A 14712-nucleotide genomic window follows, 5' to 3' on the forward strand; every position below is an offset into this window, starting at 1 on the left:
ATATATATATAAGTATTGACACATTTTGACAATAGTTGAAGGTTTAGTGTAATGGTAAAGAGGTTGGAAAATTTGTTTGAGGTTGTATGTTCAATTGATCTTTTTTTTTTGTTTTCCACTCGGTGTCCGAAGCCCACATTGGAGCTCCGACTAAATTCGGATCGCGCGTTGCAGGGCCATTAAGGGGTGGCGCTCCTAACAAGATTTTCTCCATACCCAAGGCTCAAACCCGAGACATATGGTTAAGTGTGAAACACTACAACCAGTGCACCACAACCCATGTTGCTTGTTCAATTGATCCTTGATAGCATCATTACCTTTTTACTATATATTTTGACGGATACACAAACAAATCTCGCTCGCTTCCCTTTAACTTGAAATCTGATATGAAATTATTAATTAGTGATATAAAATATAATTATTTTAAACTATAAGAAAAAATAATAAATATGATAGAAATATTTATGTAATTAGACTATTTTTTTTTTATCATTAATAAATATAATAGGAATATTTATGTAATTAGATTATTTCCTTTTTTTTAGTCCTTTAGCAAGAAGAATCATAAGTCTTACTGTAGATCAAATTATGTGAGTTCCACTTGTGAGAAATTGCTTACATATATTAAGCAACAATAACATATTTAGTACAATTTCATGAGTTGGTTGCAAGAATAATAAAATATACACAAATTTGCTTCTACTTTTATGAGGTAGAAAGGTTATTTCAATAGATTCTGAACTCAAAAGAAGTGTAACCAACGCAAAATTGGAAAAAGTATAAAATAACAAAGTAACAAGATACAACAGCGAATAATAATGCACACAAAAAAATAAGAAACTACGCGATAACATACTAACACATCTTATGTTAAAATATTTTGTTTTGTTTTTTATTTTATGTAAAATATTTCTAAAATTGATTGTTTTTTTTTTTTTGTGGTTTTAAATCAACATCATGACTTTTATCCCGTATTTTTTTAGTAGAAAATATGCTCTTTTAACAAGTCTAACACTGAGGTTCATTTCTTCTTGAGAAATGTATATATTCAACGAATTAGTAATTATTTGTTTTTTTTTCTATTTTTATTAGGAAAAAAAACATTTTCCCCAGTTAAACAAAATATTCTTTAGAAAAAACATTTTTCAATTTCTTTAGTCAATCAAACATAAAAAAATTGTAAAAAATATTTTCCGTCTTATCAAACACAACCTTAGTTGTTTGATCTTCTATTTATTTTGCCCCTTTTATCAATTAAAAAAAGTGTTGTATTAATATATCCACACTTTATTACTTTTTGTAATGCATTAATTCGAAGTCCCACACTTTTTATTACTTTTAATAATGCATTATTTTTATATATTACTTTGTAAATTTGAAGTGCACTTTGGTGACTTCCTCCTAGGGCTATGATGTTGAACCCTAAAGTTCATCTAATTAAGCAACATTAAGATATATTTTCATATCTTAATATGTGATTAAACAATTAAATCAATATAAGGACCTCTCACCTTTAGACTATTATTTATTCTTTATTTTATACACCATAATGATAACCAAAAGGCTAACCAAAGAAAAATATAATAAGGAACTTCTTTTCCATTAGCTTTAAATAAAATTCCTCTTTTTAATGGTAAAAAGTTTATTTTCTTCTAATCTTATTGTAATTTAAGTGAATTTGTTTTAATCTACCAAGGCAATTCATTTTTTGTTTTATATTCTTGAGTTCAATACCTAATATCCAAACTTTCTAAACATTAAATGAAATTGGAAGTTAGTATGTTTCAAAATGTGAGAGACATTTTATTTAGCACCATTTGAGACGTAAACCTGGTGACATAATAGCTTGATATAAATGAATATGTTTTGAAAAAATAAATCTAACATTAAAGAAAAATTATAAGAAGTTTGTTAAAGATTTTAACATAAATATCCAAACACATTAACTGTTATCTCCTGTATTCAGGTTAGTCAAAATTACAGAAACAAAAAAAAGATGAAATTGATAGAATGATTTTTAATCCGAGTCCATAGAAATCACTGTGTTTCCTTAAGAAATTTAATCCCCTCACTGTACCCGAGGTTGCAGATTAATTCCTCCCAAGATAAAACGGATTAACCTGTNGCTTGATATAAATGAATATGTTTTGAAAAAATAAATCTAACATTAAAGAAAAATTGTAAGAAGTTTGTTAAAGATTTTAACATAAATATCCAAACACACTAACATAAGTCTAAAGCTACAAAAATAAAAATATCTTACGAAAGTTGACAATAAATTTTCATCAATAAAGTCAATAATCAAGATAGACAAATATTGTAGCTTATTTTAAATATAACGAGTATTATAATTTCTATGAGTCCTCTGATTTTTCTTTTTGAAGAAAAATTCAAGGACTTTAGAATTTGATCTTGAATCTGATGTTTAGATCTTGAATTGTATTTGAATCTAAGGATTTAAAACTTGATTTTGAATTGGATTGTCTTGATTTGACTTGAGCTTGAATTTAAGGGCTCGAAACTTAATGTTGAATATTCATCTTAATTTCTAGAACTAATAAAGACATACTTCAGTGCTTGTAAAGAAACATGTGGCGCTTGATCCACAGTTTTACTCCGGTTTCTTGTTAAATTTTTGGTGTCTTTTGTAAATTATGAGGAATTGAAGATCCATATTTATAGTTGAAACGATCTCTCGAACACATAAATGGTTGTGAGTTCATGTTCTCATCATCTTTGGTAAAATCAAGTTCACCGTGAAGACATTCATAGACACCTCTACCATAGTCTTTTGCAGATAACCAATTTAGATTTAATAGTACATACATCCCAGCAGGGCACAACCATCTTGTTCAATTTATCTCTTTCAACTTGGATCCCATGAGGCGGACCTTGGAAAGTTTTAACATAAGCAGGAGGAATTCGCAGATCTTCCAGACATAGAGCGCGCAGGGCTTTGAACTCAAATATGTTACCTACAATGGAAGTAACATATTGGTAACGGGATGAAAGAGTTGTAATTATAAGGACAAGCTCTTTGTTTTTTTTTCTTCTGACAATGTAAAACTCGATATGTGATTGACTGAAACATGTTATTTGTACATACACATGACACATTTACATTGCCATTTTGTATGACTAGGTATGCTTTGACATGTGACATGTTCCCAGTGTATTCTTCGTTTGACTTGACATGCCACATCATTTGACACATGACATCAATTTAGACCGAATAAAAAATAGAAAAAAAAAATGCAGTCCTCGAATAGGTCGTTGTAGAAAAAGAATGGCCTGTTTGCCAACTTGCTCACAATTTCGTTAAGAGCAAAGCTTTTCGGAGTTGTCAATGCAATTTCTTGTGATAATAAAGTGGTAAATCAATGAGGTATTTTGTAATTTTGGCAAGTTTAATTTGGAGCTGCTACAATGGCTATGTCTGTGAAGCATATGTACATTATTATAGTAACTCTTGGTGTTCTCTCATTTATATTTGGTGTTATTGCTGAAAATAAAAAGGTTTGTTAACTTCATCATGCTACTCGTTAATAATTTTGTCAATAATTTATTATAGACCAAGATTTCAACAAATTGGAGTTTTAACTTTTTGATCATCCCCTCATTTTCTCCCTTCAATTTATGTGAAAGTGAGGTTCCTTTTTTCTCTCTCGTTATTATTTGTAACATTGGTTTCCAGGCCAAATACGAATAACTATGTCTACCAAAGCTGGACGGATAAAAAGAAATCACCTCGTATTTTTTTTTTTTTGGCCTTTGTTGGCAATTGAACTTGAGGTTCTCAATCCACTTTAGTGACCGCTGGTAATTCTAACGAGGATTTTTCTTGCATAGGGTGAAGAATTGTAGTTGAGTGGGAGGTATTAATTGTATATGCTTGATGTTTTTCGATTTCATCAGTTGAGAGTAAGATTGCTATGTCCCCTAGAGATGCATCCAGAGCTACATAACATGTTCTTGAACTTAACCTGATAGCCATAAGATAAACATGAAGAACAAGTATAGTTTATGTTGCTCAGACTCCCCAAAAATGCATTGTTTTGGGAGTTTCTGGCATGCAGTCAATGGAATTTTTGAAGAGTCCGAGCAACATAGGGTAATAGTAGTATGGAACTTTTTTTTCCCACTTTCCCTATTTGTGCTCTGTCTGATTGTTCTTTTGTTGCAGCCAGCAAATGGAACTGCAATACTAGGAAAAGGGGTTGTTATTTGTAAATATCGATCTGATCACACTGTTGCCCTGGGCTTATTGTCTGTTATCTTTCTTGCTGCATCTGCTGTGGTCGGCTTCTCGTCTTTGTTTTATCCATACAAGGGGAAGTCAATTCCTCAGGCTGTTCTGCTGAGAAGCACTAGCTTCATTGTATTCCTCAATGTTGCTTTGTAAGTATATTTCTTAAATTCTGCCTCCGCCTCTCATTTTATGTTTTGTGTCTCAGTTGCCTCATATTAGCTCTTTAGTGATTTTGATGTCTACTAGTGAGCAGAAGAAGCAATTCTTGTCATTTTGGTTTACGTTATTTCAATTTTGTTTAACTTTGACTCATTTAGCTTTGATCTTCTGCTTTGTAAAATAAAGGGGTACAACTGGTTTAGCAGCAGTGCTGTTGTTGTGGCCTATCATCGGTGAGCAACTTCATATCACGCGGAACATACACCACAACTTGCAAACGGAGTGTCCAACTGCCAATACTGGTCTTCTTGGTGGTGGTGCCTTCTTGTCTCTTGATTCTGCGCTCTTCTGGTTGGTTTGCTTGATGCTATCTAATAATGCTCGGGACGATTACTTTGAAGATACAGCAGCAGATCTTAAAGGTGGGGATGCAGTAAACTATGAAGAAGATGTAGTTATCAAGAGTGCCTAAGATGTAGTTATGTCTTTCACTTGCTTGTTTCATTTCCGATGTTGCCACAATCAGGTGGTAAACTTGCCATGTACTTCAGGATTCAGAGGGCAACTTTTTAATTGATCTGTTTGAGCTGATGTTGTGTCTATTATTAACCAGCTAGGAAGTCAAAAATGAATGCATAAGATGGAAACACACAAACTTTTATGACATAGTAACATAACAAATACTTCTATTAAGAACGACAAATATTTCGAGGCGGATGGAGTATATATATAATAATACTAATAGCTTGCTATAATATAAATGTTATCTACACTACTGAGTACTGATGTAGTATACAACTTGACTCCAAAGTTGAGGTTCAACTTCCACCACTCGCCCTAGAACCTGTTCCTCCTCTGGTCCTCAGATGTACCATCCGAGCCCCAATCCAAACCACATTCAAGGTGTGGTGATGCTCAACTTCATAGTAAAGCATCTTCTACCACAATTTCATCAACTATGAATTTAACATTGGGAGATGCTCGTTGGTATTGTTTCATATTATCCTTAATTTCTCTACCCGACAGACAAAGGAGATGTTCATAATTCCAAGCGGAAATTTCCTCAAGTACAGGTGCAGACGCTAATATAAGCCTCAGAAATTCCATTTCCACCTCGAGACCACTAAACATACTCATATGTACTTTTTGAAGCAGCTTCACAGCACCACACAAGCTTGATTGGTCTTGTAAGTATTGTACAACAGGTTCCACAGCTTCGCTTTTCATTCCCTAAAAGATTATCAGAAAGTGGTCAGATGACGAAACTGTATAAAATGACCTTAATTAGAAATAGGAGAGAGTGATTACACATTCAATAGTCAACTTTTGTAATTTGGGGAAGCTTTTAATCAAGTAAATAACACCCGAAACATGTTTAATGCTTCTGAAGAACATTGCCCGAACACTGAAAGATTTGACATTGTTCAGAGCAGTCAGATGATTCTCCGGCAGACCTCCCATTGTTAAGTACTAGAAAAATATCAAAAATTAGTTAAAGATACAAATCAGATGCACCATTTGGTTATGTAGATAAGCACCAAACTTCACTAGACTATAACTAATTATATCACAAATGTCCTTTACCTCCAATAAATGACCACTTATATCCAGTTGCATTAGGCATGGCATGTGACAGAAGAACTTTGTAATATTGGAACAAACAGGAGATGCAACCATCGAAACTCGTGAATTGAGATGCACAATTAGTTTCTCGAGCATAGGGGCGTTCTTGAAGCAAATGGACTTTGAATTTCCTCTAAAGTCAAAGCATTTGAGATTAGGTGCATCAATTTCAAGGGTGTCAAAATTTGTGCACCATCTCAACGTCAATCTTTCAAGCAATGGGCATCTGAAAATAAGATTCCTAAGTATTGCTGGATCAAAAGTGACAAAATGAAGGTCAAGATTAATAAGCTTCTCAAACCCTTTGAAATCGGGTGGAGGGTGGAACGAGCATCGATCAACTTTCAGATGCCTTAGGTGATGGAACGTGAAAAAGTGAGAAGGTAAATGATATCTGTTGTGTAAGCCGTTTCCGCAAAGGGTGAATTCTTGAACATTTTTCTTTGACAAGAAACGTATCCAGTGATCAATATCAGGATATATTGTCAAGTTAGAGCCCCCAAGACTAAACTTAAGTATTGGTCCTTTATGGAGTAATAGGACTTGGTAAATGATTGCCTTAGCTTGATTACATGCATACGTCACAAAAAATTGATAATCAAACTCAAGTTCTTGACGTGTAACCCATTTATACCTCCAGTCTCTTGACAAGATACTAGTCTTCACTGCATCTTTCAGAGGCAAGCACCCTAATATTCCATCCAGAACATTACAAGGCAAATCACTAATTGTATCTACACCGGATCTCGTAGCACTCCTCATGATCGAATACTTACAAGTTGCATACACTTCTGAAAGTTAAGATCAGGGAAGTTAAACCAATAGTATCAAGCAAATGCACTTTTCGACTTTCAAAGTATTCAATATTCTCAACAGAATTTCAACATCAAGATAACACATGCAAATATACAAAAATACATATTTCAACAACGTATGCATAGCCTTTGCATATGACTAATAATTCAATGTTTTTCATCTACATACAATTTTTCAACAATTTTCGTAATGGTATATGAAATTGAAAGATTGTTGGAGGACCACAAACTTCAAGTTGAGAGAACATTGTTAGTGTCTACAAAAAAAAGAAGCCCAATAGTCATCAAAAAACTAAGTCCATCTAACCAACATGGGTTATGGTGCAGTGTAGGACTGCTTCACCGTTAACCAGACGGTGAAAATCCTGTTGAGACCGTCACCCCTAAATGGGTCCTGCGGTGCACGATCCAGATCTAACTAACTGAAATTTTATATAAGGACTTTCTTCCTCTAATTAGCCAGTGTTCCTCCGTTTAAATTTCTCAAAAATAGTGATGAGAATTTTATGATTCAAAGTAAGTAAAGTGATAGTTTTCTAAATAGGGCAAATTAGAGAAGAATGACAACAAATATGACCAATTTCAATAAGAATTAATCACAAATCCATTGTAAGCAGAAACAGGAGAGTTCCAATTGCTACACAAATTCACCCAAAAGTAGAGGGGTTTAAAAGGGTTCGTAATTGAAGTGGAAACTGCAAAGAGATGTAACATAAAACGAGAAGTTGATTGAAACTATAGGGTTACCTTTAGATGAAGAGTCCACCGGAGAGAGATCAAAACTGCCGGTTTTAATGGAAGTTGGCGACGTTTCACGTTTGGTGTTTAACTCCTCCCTTAATGCACGAAAAACGTTCAATACCAGGGCACGAAATCTGCTAGATGATAAATAGACACAAAAGTTTTTAAAAAAAAATTGATTTTTTAAACTGAATAAGTATTGTAGGATAACTATTTTTAGTGATCTACAATAAAATATTTGTGTGATTGTAAAAGGAGAATTTTAAAACTAAATTATTTCTAATTTCTAATTTCTAATTATATTAAAGTAACGTTTTTTTTTAAAACGGGCTAAAAAAGAAAAGGGTATCAGAAAAATAGAGAAGTGACTTACTTTATTCATGATATGTCGAAGTATCGACCTAATTTTATAGTCATTCGGTCAACAAACTAGTCAAAAGGAAAGTATGTCTTATTCTTCTCCCATTCGGAACCCCTATTTTCTTGAAAATAACTTGTTCTGAGGGAGCATAATGAGACATTGTATTCGGGGATTTCAATTTGGATTAAATTATTTTATTTAGGCCAAAGTCATCTGCGGCCCCTCAAAGTTGTCCTCATTATTCATTTAGACACCTCAACTACACCTACTACCTATTGAACACCTCTACCACCCCAGATTTGAACCGTCTAAGCATTTTTTGCCTACATGGTAAATCGTTTGTGAGTCAAGCAAATGGGGCGCGTGAATTGTTTTTTCTCCAATATTTTAACGTTAAAAGATTTATCTTTAAAAAAATAATTAAATTAGCTCTCTTCTTCTTCTTCTTTGACTCAACCACCATTGCAACCACCTTCTCACCACCGCAATCACCGGTGTCCCACCATTAAATTTCATTCCCCTTCTTTCTCGAGCTGCAATCATTCTTCTTCTCCACGCCACCTTGTTTTTTAATTAGATCTATTGTTACCATATCCACACTTCTCCTTTCCTTTCTTTCTCCGATCATCTTCTTCCCCTTTTTGTTGCAGACCATTATCTTCTTTCCCTATTTTTTCAGGCCATCATCTTCTTTTTCCTTTTTAACCAGCCATTAACCCACCTCCCACCATTGGCACCACCTCATTTTTCTCCAAATCTATCGTTGTTAATATCTTTCTTTTTAGCCTTTCAAACAATCAATCACAAATTTTAATTTGTTCATCAAAAAACACTACCACCACACATCTCGTTCTTTCTGCCAAATCAACTCAAACATGAATCGAATCTAAGCTTGAAAACAAAAATAAATTAAAAAAAAAGTAGAAAAATTTAGGAGATTTAAGCTTTTTTAAAAAAAGGGAAGAAGATGAAGTGGGGGGAGTGGGCAGGTCAGAGGCGGCAACATACATAATTTAGGATTTTAGTTTATTTTTTTAATTATAATTATTTTGGAGCCCAAAAGACACATGGCTTCTTTTTAAGACACGTGACATCTTTTAATTAGTTAGTTTGCCATGTCATGGCAAGTGCATCATACACTCTTGACATTTTTTTGCTGATTATCAAAATGTGTCTAATAGGAACAATTTTTGTATAGGTAAAAGTGTTCAATAGGTAAAAGGTTGTATTGGAGTGTCTAAGTGAAATATGCGGACAACTTTAAGGGGTTGTAGATGACTTTGGCCTTTTATTTATGTATGTAGATACAGTGTATTTTGCTACGTTTCGAAAAACAACACTATATTTTGCAAATAAGATATTTGTGTTTTGAAATTTGTGATCTAAAAAAAATTCGAGATATTTGTGTGATTGTAAATCATTTCACTAAACGTAAAAAGAGAATTTTAAAAAGTTAAATTATTTCTAGTTATCACGAAGTAACATTATTCTCGGAAACAGATTAAAAAAAAAGTGTGACATAAAATAAAATAGAGGAAGCACAATGAGACATTGTATTCGTGGATTTCAATTAGGATTAGATTTTTTTTAGATATATGTAAATAGAATGTATTTTGCTTAGTTTCAAAAAAGATTAAAGTTTTAGGTTTAGCAAATATAAAAATCATATTAGTATGTTATAGTTATAGTTTATATAATTGCGCTCCATAGCAAACTTTATGTTTGATATGGTTATTAATATGTATATTTGGGTATAATTATACGAATATGGCTATTAATATGTATATTTCGGTATACATATACGAATGACTATTAATATGTATATTTCGGTATACATATACGAATATGGCTATTAATATGTATATTTCGGTATACATATACGAATGACTGTTAATATGTATATTTCGATATACATATACGAATGACTATTAATATGTATATTTCAGTATACATATACGAATCAATTGTATAATATGTGTTTGTATAAAGCGAGAAAGAGAGAAAGACAAAAGAAAACTGGATAGGGGAAGATCTGCATTTGTATAATTATAAGTGTATAGGACGAAAATATATGTATTTGTATTTGTATATATAATTTTTCTCTCGCTTTATACAAACACAAACGCAATTTATACATTTGTGTTTCTATAAAAAGTGAGAGAGGCGAGTGAGAGTGGCGAGCGAGATTTGGGAGAGTGGCGAGCGAGATTCTCTAGGAGAGAGGCGAACGAAAAGATATGTATATATATAGTTTTCTCTTGTTTTATACAAATACAAACACATTGTATACATTTGTGTTTGTATAAAGTGAGAGAGTCGAGGGAGAGACTGCCGAGCGAGATCAGGAGAGTGGTGAGCGAGAAATTCAGGGAGAGAGGCGAATGATAATTGTTTGCTACGGGTTACAATTAAATCAAACGGTGGTTATACCATTTAATTTGAATAAATAGTTTGTTATATTATACAATTTTCCCTTAAAAAAAACATCACATTTTACAAAAGCGAACGCTAATAACATATTTATGAAAATTTCTCTATAAAGAAAAGGAACAAAAAAGGCCGGCCCATTACAATTAATCCAGGCACAAGAAATGGGCTTTGTTCAGATCCAACTAAAACAACAAAAAAAGAAGCCCAGGCCCGTGCCAGGGAAAACACAAAAACTAGCAAGCTAATTCTCCCTCATCGTTTGCAGAAAATTTGTTTGGGGGATTTATATTGCGGAACATTAAGATATACATTTGTCCCTTCGGGGACATCCGATAAAATTGGAACGATACAGAGAAGATTAGCATGGCCCCTGCGCAAGGATGACACGCACAAATCGAGAAATGGTCCAAATTTTTTTCTCAAACAAAATCTTCAATTTTATGAGTGTAAAGCTGTTCTTGCATTTTTTTGCTTAGTTTTTTTTTTCCCTCAGTTTTAGTTGCATGATAATAATTAATAAACAATAAATTATTTTGCCTAATATGTTATTGCTATAAGTTTTTGGTTATTCATAATTCATGTATATACAAATNTGTATTTGTATTTGTATATACAATTTTCTCTCGTTTTATACAAACACAAACGCAACTTATACATTTGTGTTTGTATAAAAAGTGAGAGAGGCGAGTGAGAGTGGCGAGCAAGATTCTGTAAGAGAGAGGTGAATGAAAATATATGTATATATATAGTTTTCTCTCACTTTATACAAACACAAACACATTATATACATTAGTGTTTGTATAAAGTGAGAGAGGCGAGGGAGAGACTGCCGAGCGAGATCAGGAGAGTGGTGAGCGAGAAATTCAGGGAGAGAGGCGAATGACAATTGTTTGCTACGGGTTACAATTAAATCAAACTATGGTTATATCATTTAATTTGAATAAATAGTTTGTTATTTTATACAATTTTCCCTTTAAAAAAACATCACATTTTACAAAAACGAACGCTAATAACACTATTTATGAAAATTTCTCTATAAAGAAAAGGAACAAAAAAGGCCGGCCCATTACAATTAATCCAGGCACAAAAAATGGGCTTTGTTCAGATCCAACTAAAACAACAAAAAAAGAAGCCCAGGCCCGTGCCAGGGAAAACACAAAAACTAGCAAGCTAATTCTCCCTCATCGTCTGCAGAAAATTTGTTTGGGGGATTTATATTGCGGAACATTAAGATATACATTTGTCCCTTCGGGGACATCCGATAAAATTGGAACGATACAGAGAAGATTAGCATGGCCCCTGCGCAAGGATGACACGCACAAATCGAGAAATGGTCCAAATTTTTTTCTCAAACAAAATCTTCAATTTTATAAGTGCAAAGCTGTTCTTGCATTTTCTTGCTTAGTTTTTTTTCCCCCTCAGTTTTAGTTGCATGATAATAATTAATAAACAATAAATTATTTTGCCTAATATGTTATTGCTATAAGTTTTTGGTTATTCATAATTCATGTATATACAAATTTAATATTTTATTTTTATATTAATCGATGATTCACTTCAAAATGGGAGCGGACATGTTGTTTTTTATCATCCCACGCCTTCGAAAACACTGGTTATGTAAATCACATTCGTAAATGTAGTGAAATAATATTACCCAAAACTTACCAATATAATGATATATATGGTTACATATCCAAGAACAAAAGTACTTTTTTTTTTCTTTAATCAAGGGTTAATTAATTGTGCAGGACGACAACTTTTCTACTATTAACTTTCAATAATATCGCTTGGCGCTAAAGATGAACTGTACATCAACATCAGCAAACTTTGAAACTGTGTAACGCTTTCAAGTATGGGGATATTGATGTTTAGTCCATCTTCGATGCCGAGCAATATTCAAAGTTAATACCAGAAAGATTGCCATCTTGCACAAGCTACACCCCATATTGGTATCAAAAGAATTCCTCAAACCTTATTTTTTTCCAAAGAGTTTTGAGTTAATTGTAGAAGTAGATGTGAATCAAATGGCTTGATTTCAGCTCTATTTATAGTGCTAACACCACAAGTACTCTGTATATCATATTAAATGGCACATGTAATGTTGCAATAAATTTTTTAATACCTAATAAATGATTCTACAGATAATATTGAAATTTACATTTCCAAAAGAGTAGTAGTGCACATGTCATATGACAGTAATTCATGTGGTATTTTTTTTTTCCATTTTAGTTGTCATAATTACTAGTACTCCCTCTGTTTCATTTTATGTGAGGTAGTTTGACTTGACACGGAGTTTAAGAAAGAAATAAAGACTTTTAATCCAAAATGAAGGTTAGAAATTTGTGTGACGGTAAATCATTTCATTAAGGGTAAAATAAACATTTTATAGTTAAATTATTATTTAATACAGAAATGTGTCATTTTATTTTGGACTGACAAAAAAAAGAAAGTAAGTCACATAAATTGAGACGGAGGGAGTAATAATTATTATATAAATTTATATTTCTAAAAAAAATCAAGATTAAATTACTTCTGGTTTCTATTTTTTAATTATTTAAATCAGAATTATGTGACAATACAATATGTTAAATAGATCTGACAACACTATATGGGGCTTGTACTTCTTTGTAAATCCATGTGATAAAACCAACCACTATTGCAAGTCAATGAATGAGCTTAGCTTCATAACTAAACATCACCATCCAGAGACGGATTTAGAGAGTAGCGAGGGTTAATTTGAAATTTTTCGATAAAAAGTTTTATTATATATAAAATATTTTTTAAAAAAATTCCAAATATGTATAGATTTTATCACATTTGAACATAATCTAAAAATGGCTCCTTTACTAATTAAAGCAATGATACATCATCATATCCACCAAACAAGATCAAGATCAACAAAACTAATAAACTTGAGACAGTTGTTTAAGAATGTGAAGCCAACAAGCTTGCCTTCTCGTTTCGATACTAAAAATCTTAAAAGATTGAACCCCATAGGCCATATAACTTAGGTAGATCAAGGCAAAATGTTGTTATATTGTATAATCACTTTATGTTGTGAATTTCTAGCTGATCAAGCAAACTTAGGTTTTACTTATCAAATATTGCTTTTACTTACTTTAATTTCTAGTAACAATAACCTTTTATCAGAATAGCAAAAATGTAACTAAAAAAATGTAGCTCTGAAAAGGAGGAAAAAACTAGTTAAATGACGGGGGTTTGTTTAAGAAAAAAATTTGGACCATTTCTCGATTTGTGCGTGTCATCCTTGCGCAGGGGCCATGCTAATCTTCTCTGTATCGTTCCAATTTTATCGGATGTCCCCGAAGGGACAGACATATAGGTTAATGTTTTACTTTATAAACACAACAAAGAAGCTTTCTGCAGACGATGAGGGAGAACTAGCTTGGGTGTTTTCGCTGGTATGGGCCTGAGCAAAGCCCATTAACTGTAATGGGCTGGTATTTATTTTTTAAAATTATGATATTATTATTTTTTTCATTTTCATAAATAGTGTGTAAGCGTTCGTTTCTATAAAATATAGTGCAATTTTAATTTATTTCTTAAAAAGTACACTCATAAATTTTTAATTCTAATTGAAATCATATGTATATAATATTTGATTATAGTTATATGTGTTTATAGAGAGAGACAATAATATAGACAAATGAAGTCCAAATAACTTTCTAAATTCTATAGGCTCTGTGTTTTACCTAACCTTATGATCTATCAATATATATAGTCACAAATAGGGGTGCATGGTACAATATTGAAAACTTTAATTTGATAATTTCAATTTTGATATTTTGTAGTATGATAATTCACGATCGTAGTTTGGTCGACTTTAAGTTATATATACTCATATAATAGAGAATTATAGTTACTTCGACTTTTTAATAGAAAATGTCTCAATTATATTATACTAACACCTTATACATATAAAAATATTCAAAATGAATCACAAACAATTTCCTTAGTTAGTTAATTACATAAAAGGAATACTTCAATCGAGATAGAATTGCCAACGTTAATTTTATTTGTTTTAACATGGGTGGTTCTTGGTTTGAGTTAAAATAAGTCGTTGGTGAATATACCATAAATTACAGTTGAATATGAAATGACAAAATTGAATAAATAAATATTCAGTTTGAGACGCAAATATATTGTTCACTCTCTCTTTAAGGAGATTGATCACGTCAATTGAGATATGTTCTATATCGATTCAACAATATAACTCTTGACTTGTCCCTTTTAGTCTCCAGAATACAACAACTCAATATCGTTGTATATCTCAAACAACTCTGAATTAGTCAAAGAGTCCAAAGCTCTTACCA

The 14712-nt window shown here is 32.2% G+C and overlaps 2 protein-coding genes and 3 non-coding genes across 5 annotated transcripts; 3 read left to right on the plus strand and 2 right to left on the minus strand.

Annotated features, from left to right (window-relative positions):
• Window positions 1–3380: 3380 nt before the first annotated feature.
• On the plus strand, window positions 3381–4934 carry LOC125842226 (uncharacterized). Its single transcript, XM_049521487.1, has 3 exons — window positions 3381–3516; window positions 4184–4398; window positions 4595–4934. Exons 1-3 carry the CDS (start codon window positions 3427–3429, stop codon window positions 4878–4880), a joined length of 591 nt encoding a protein of 196 aa, XP_049377444.1. The 5' UTR covers window positions 3381–3426; the 3' UTR covers window positions 4881–4934.
• Window positions 4935–5071: 137 nt separating this feature from the next.
• Window positions 5072–7719, minus strand: LOC125841852 (F-box/FBD/LRR-repeat protein At1g13570-like). Its single transcript, XM_049521036.1, has 4 exons — window positions 7594–7719; window positions 5993–6822; window positions 5717–5878; window positions 5072–5638 (listed from the first exon to the last, which is right to left on the minus strand). The coding sequence occupies exons 2-4, from the start codon at window positions 6791–6793 to the stop codon at window positions 5330–5332; spliced, it is 1272 nt and encodes a 423-aa protein (XP_049376993.1). The 5' UTR covers window positions 6794–6822; window positions 7594–7719; the 3' UTR covers window positions 5072–5329.
• Window positions 7720–10691: 2972 nt separating this feature from the next.
• On the plus strand, window positions 10692–10794 carry LOC125843442 (U6 spliceosomal RNA). Its single transcript, XR_007444030.1, has one exon. It is a non-coding gene; the product is annotated as a U6 spliceosomal RNA (small nuclear RNA).
• An 826-nt stretch (window positions 10795–11620) lies between these two features.
• Window positions 11621–11723, plus strand: LOC125843443 (U6 spliceosomal RNA). The gene has a single exon (XR_007444031.1). It is a non-coding gene; the product is annotated as a U6 spliceosomal RNA (small nuclear RNA).
• Window positions 11724–13608: 1885 nt separating this feature from the next.
• On the minus strand, window positions 13609–13711 carry LOC125843445 (U6 spliceosomal RNA). Its single transcript, XR_007444033.1, has one exon. It is a non-coding gene; the product is annotated as a U6 spliceosomal RNA (small nuclear RNA).
• Between the last annotated feature and the right edge of the window lie 1001 nt (window positions 13712–14712).

Source organism: Solanum stenotomum, chromosome 10 (genome assembly GCF_019186545.1).
Source record: "Solanum stenotomum isolate F172 chromosome 10, ASM1918654v1, whole genome shotgun sequence".
NCBI lineage: Eukaryota > Viridiplantae > Streptophyta > Magnoliopsida > Solanales > Solanaceae > Solanum > Solanum stenotomum.

Excerpts from the sequence above, each read along its gene's own strand:
- LOC125842226 (XM_049521487.1), top strand. The coding sequence starts at position 3,427 with ATGGCTATGTCTGTGAAGCATATGTACATTATTATAGTAACTCTTGGT. Across the intron at positions 3,517-4,183 it reads TTATTGCTGAAAATAAAAAG|CCAGCAAATGGAACTGCAAT; the intron begins GTTTGTTAACTT and ends CTTTTGTTGCAG. Across the intron at positions 4,399-4,594 it reads GTATTCCTCAATGTTGCTTT|GGGTACAACTGGTTTAGCAG; the intron begins GTAAGTATATTT and ends TGTAAAATAAAG.
- LOC125841852 (XM_049521036.1), bottom strand. The coding sequence starts at position 6,793 with ATGAGGAGTGCTACGAGATCCGGTGTAGATACAATTAGTGATTTGCCT. Across the intron at positions 5,879-5,992 it reads TAAGTGGTCATTTATTGGAG|TACTTAACAATGGGAGGTCT; the intron begins GTAAAGGACATT and ends ATATTTTTCTAG. Across the intron at positions 5,639-5,716 it reads AAAAGTTGACTATTGAATGT|GGAATGAAAAGCGAAGCTGT; the intron begins GTAATCACTCTC and ends ATAATCTTTTAG.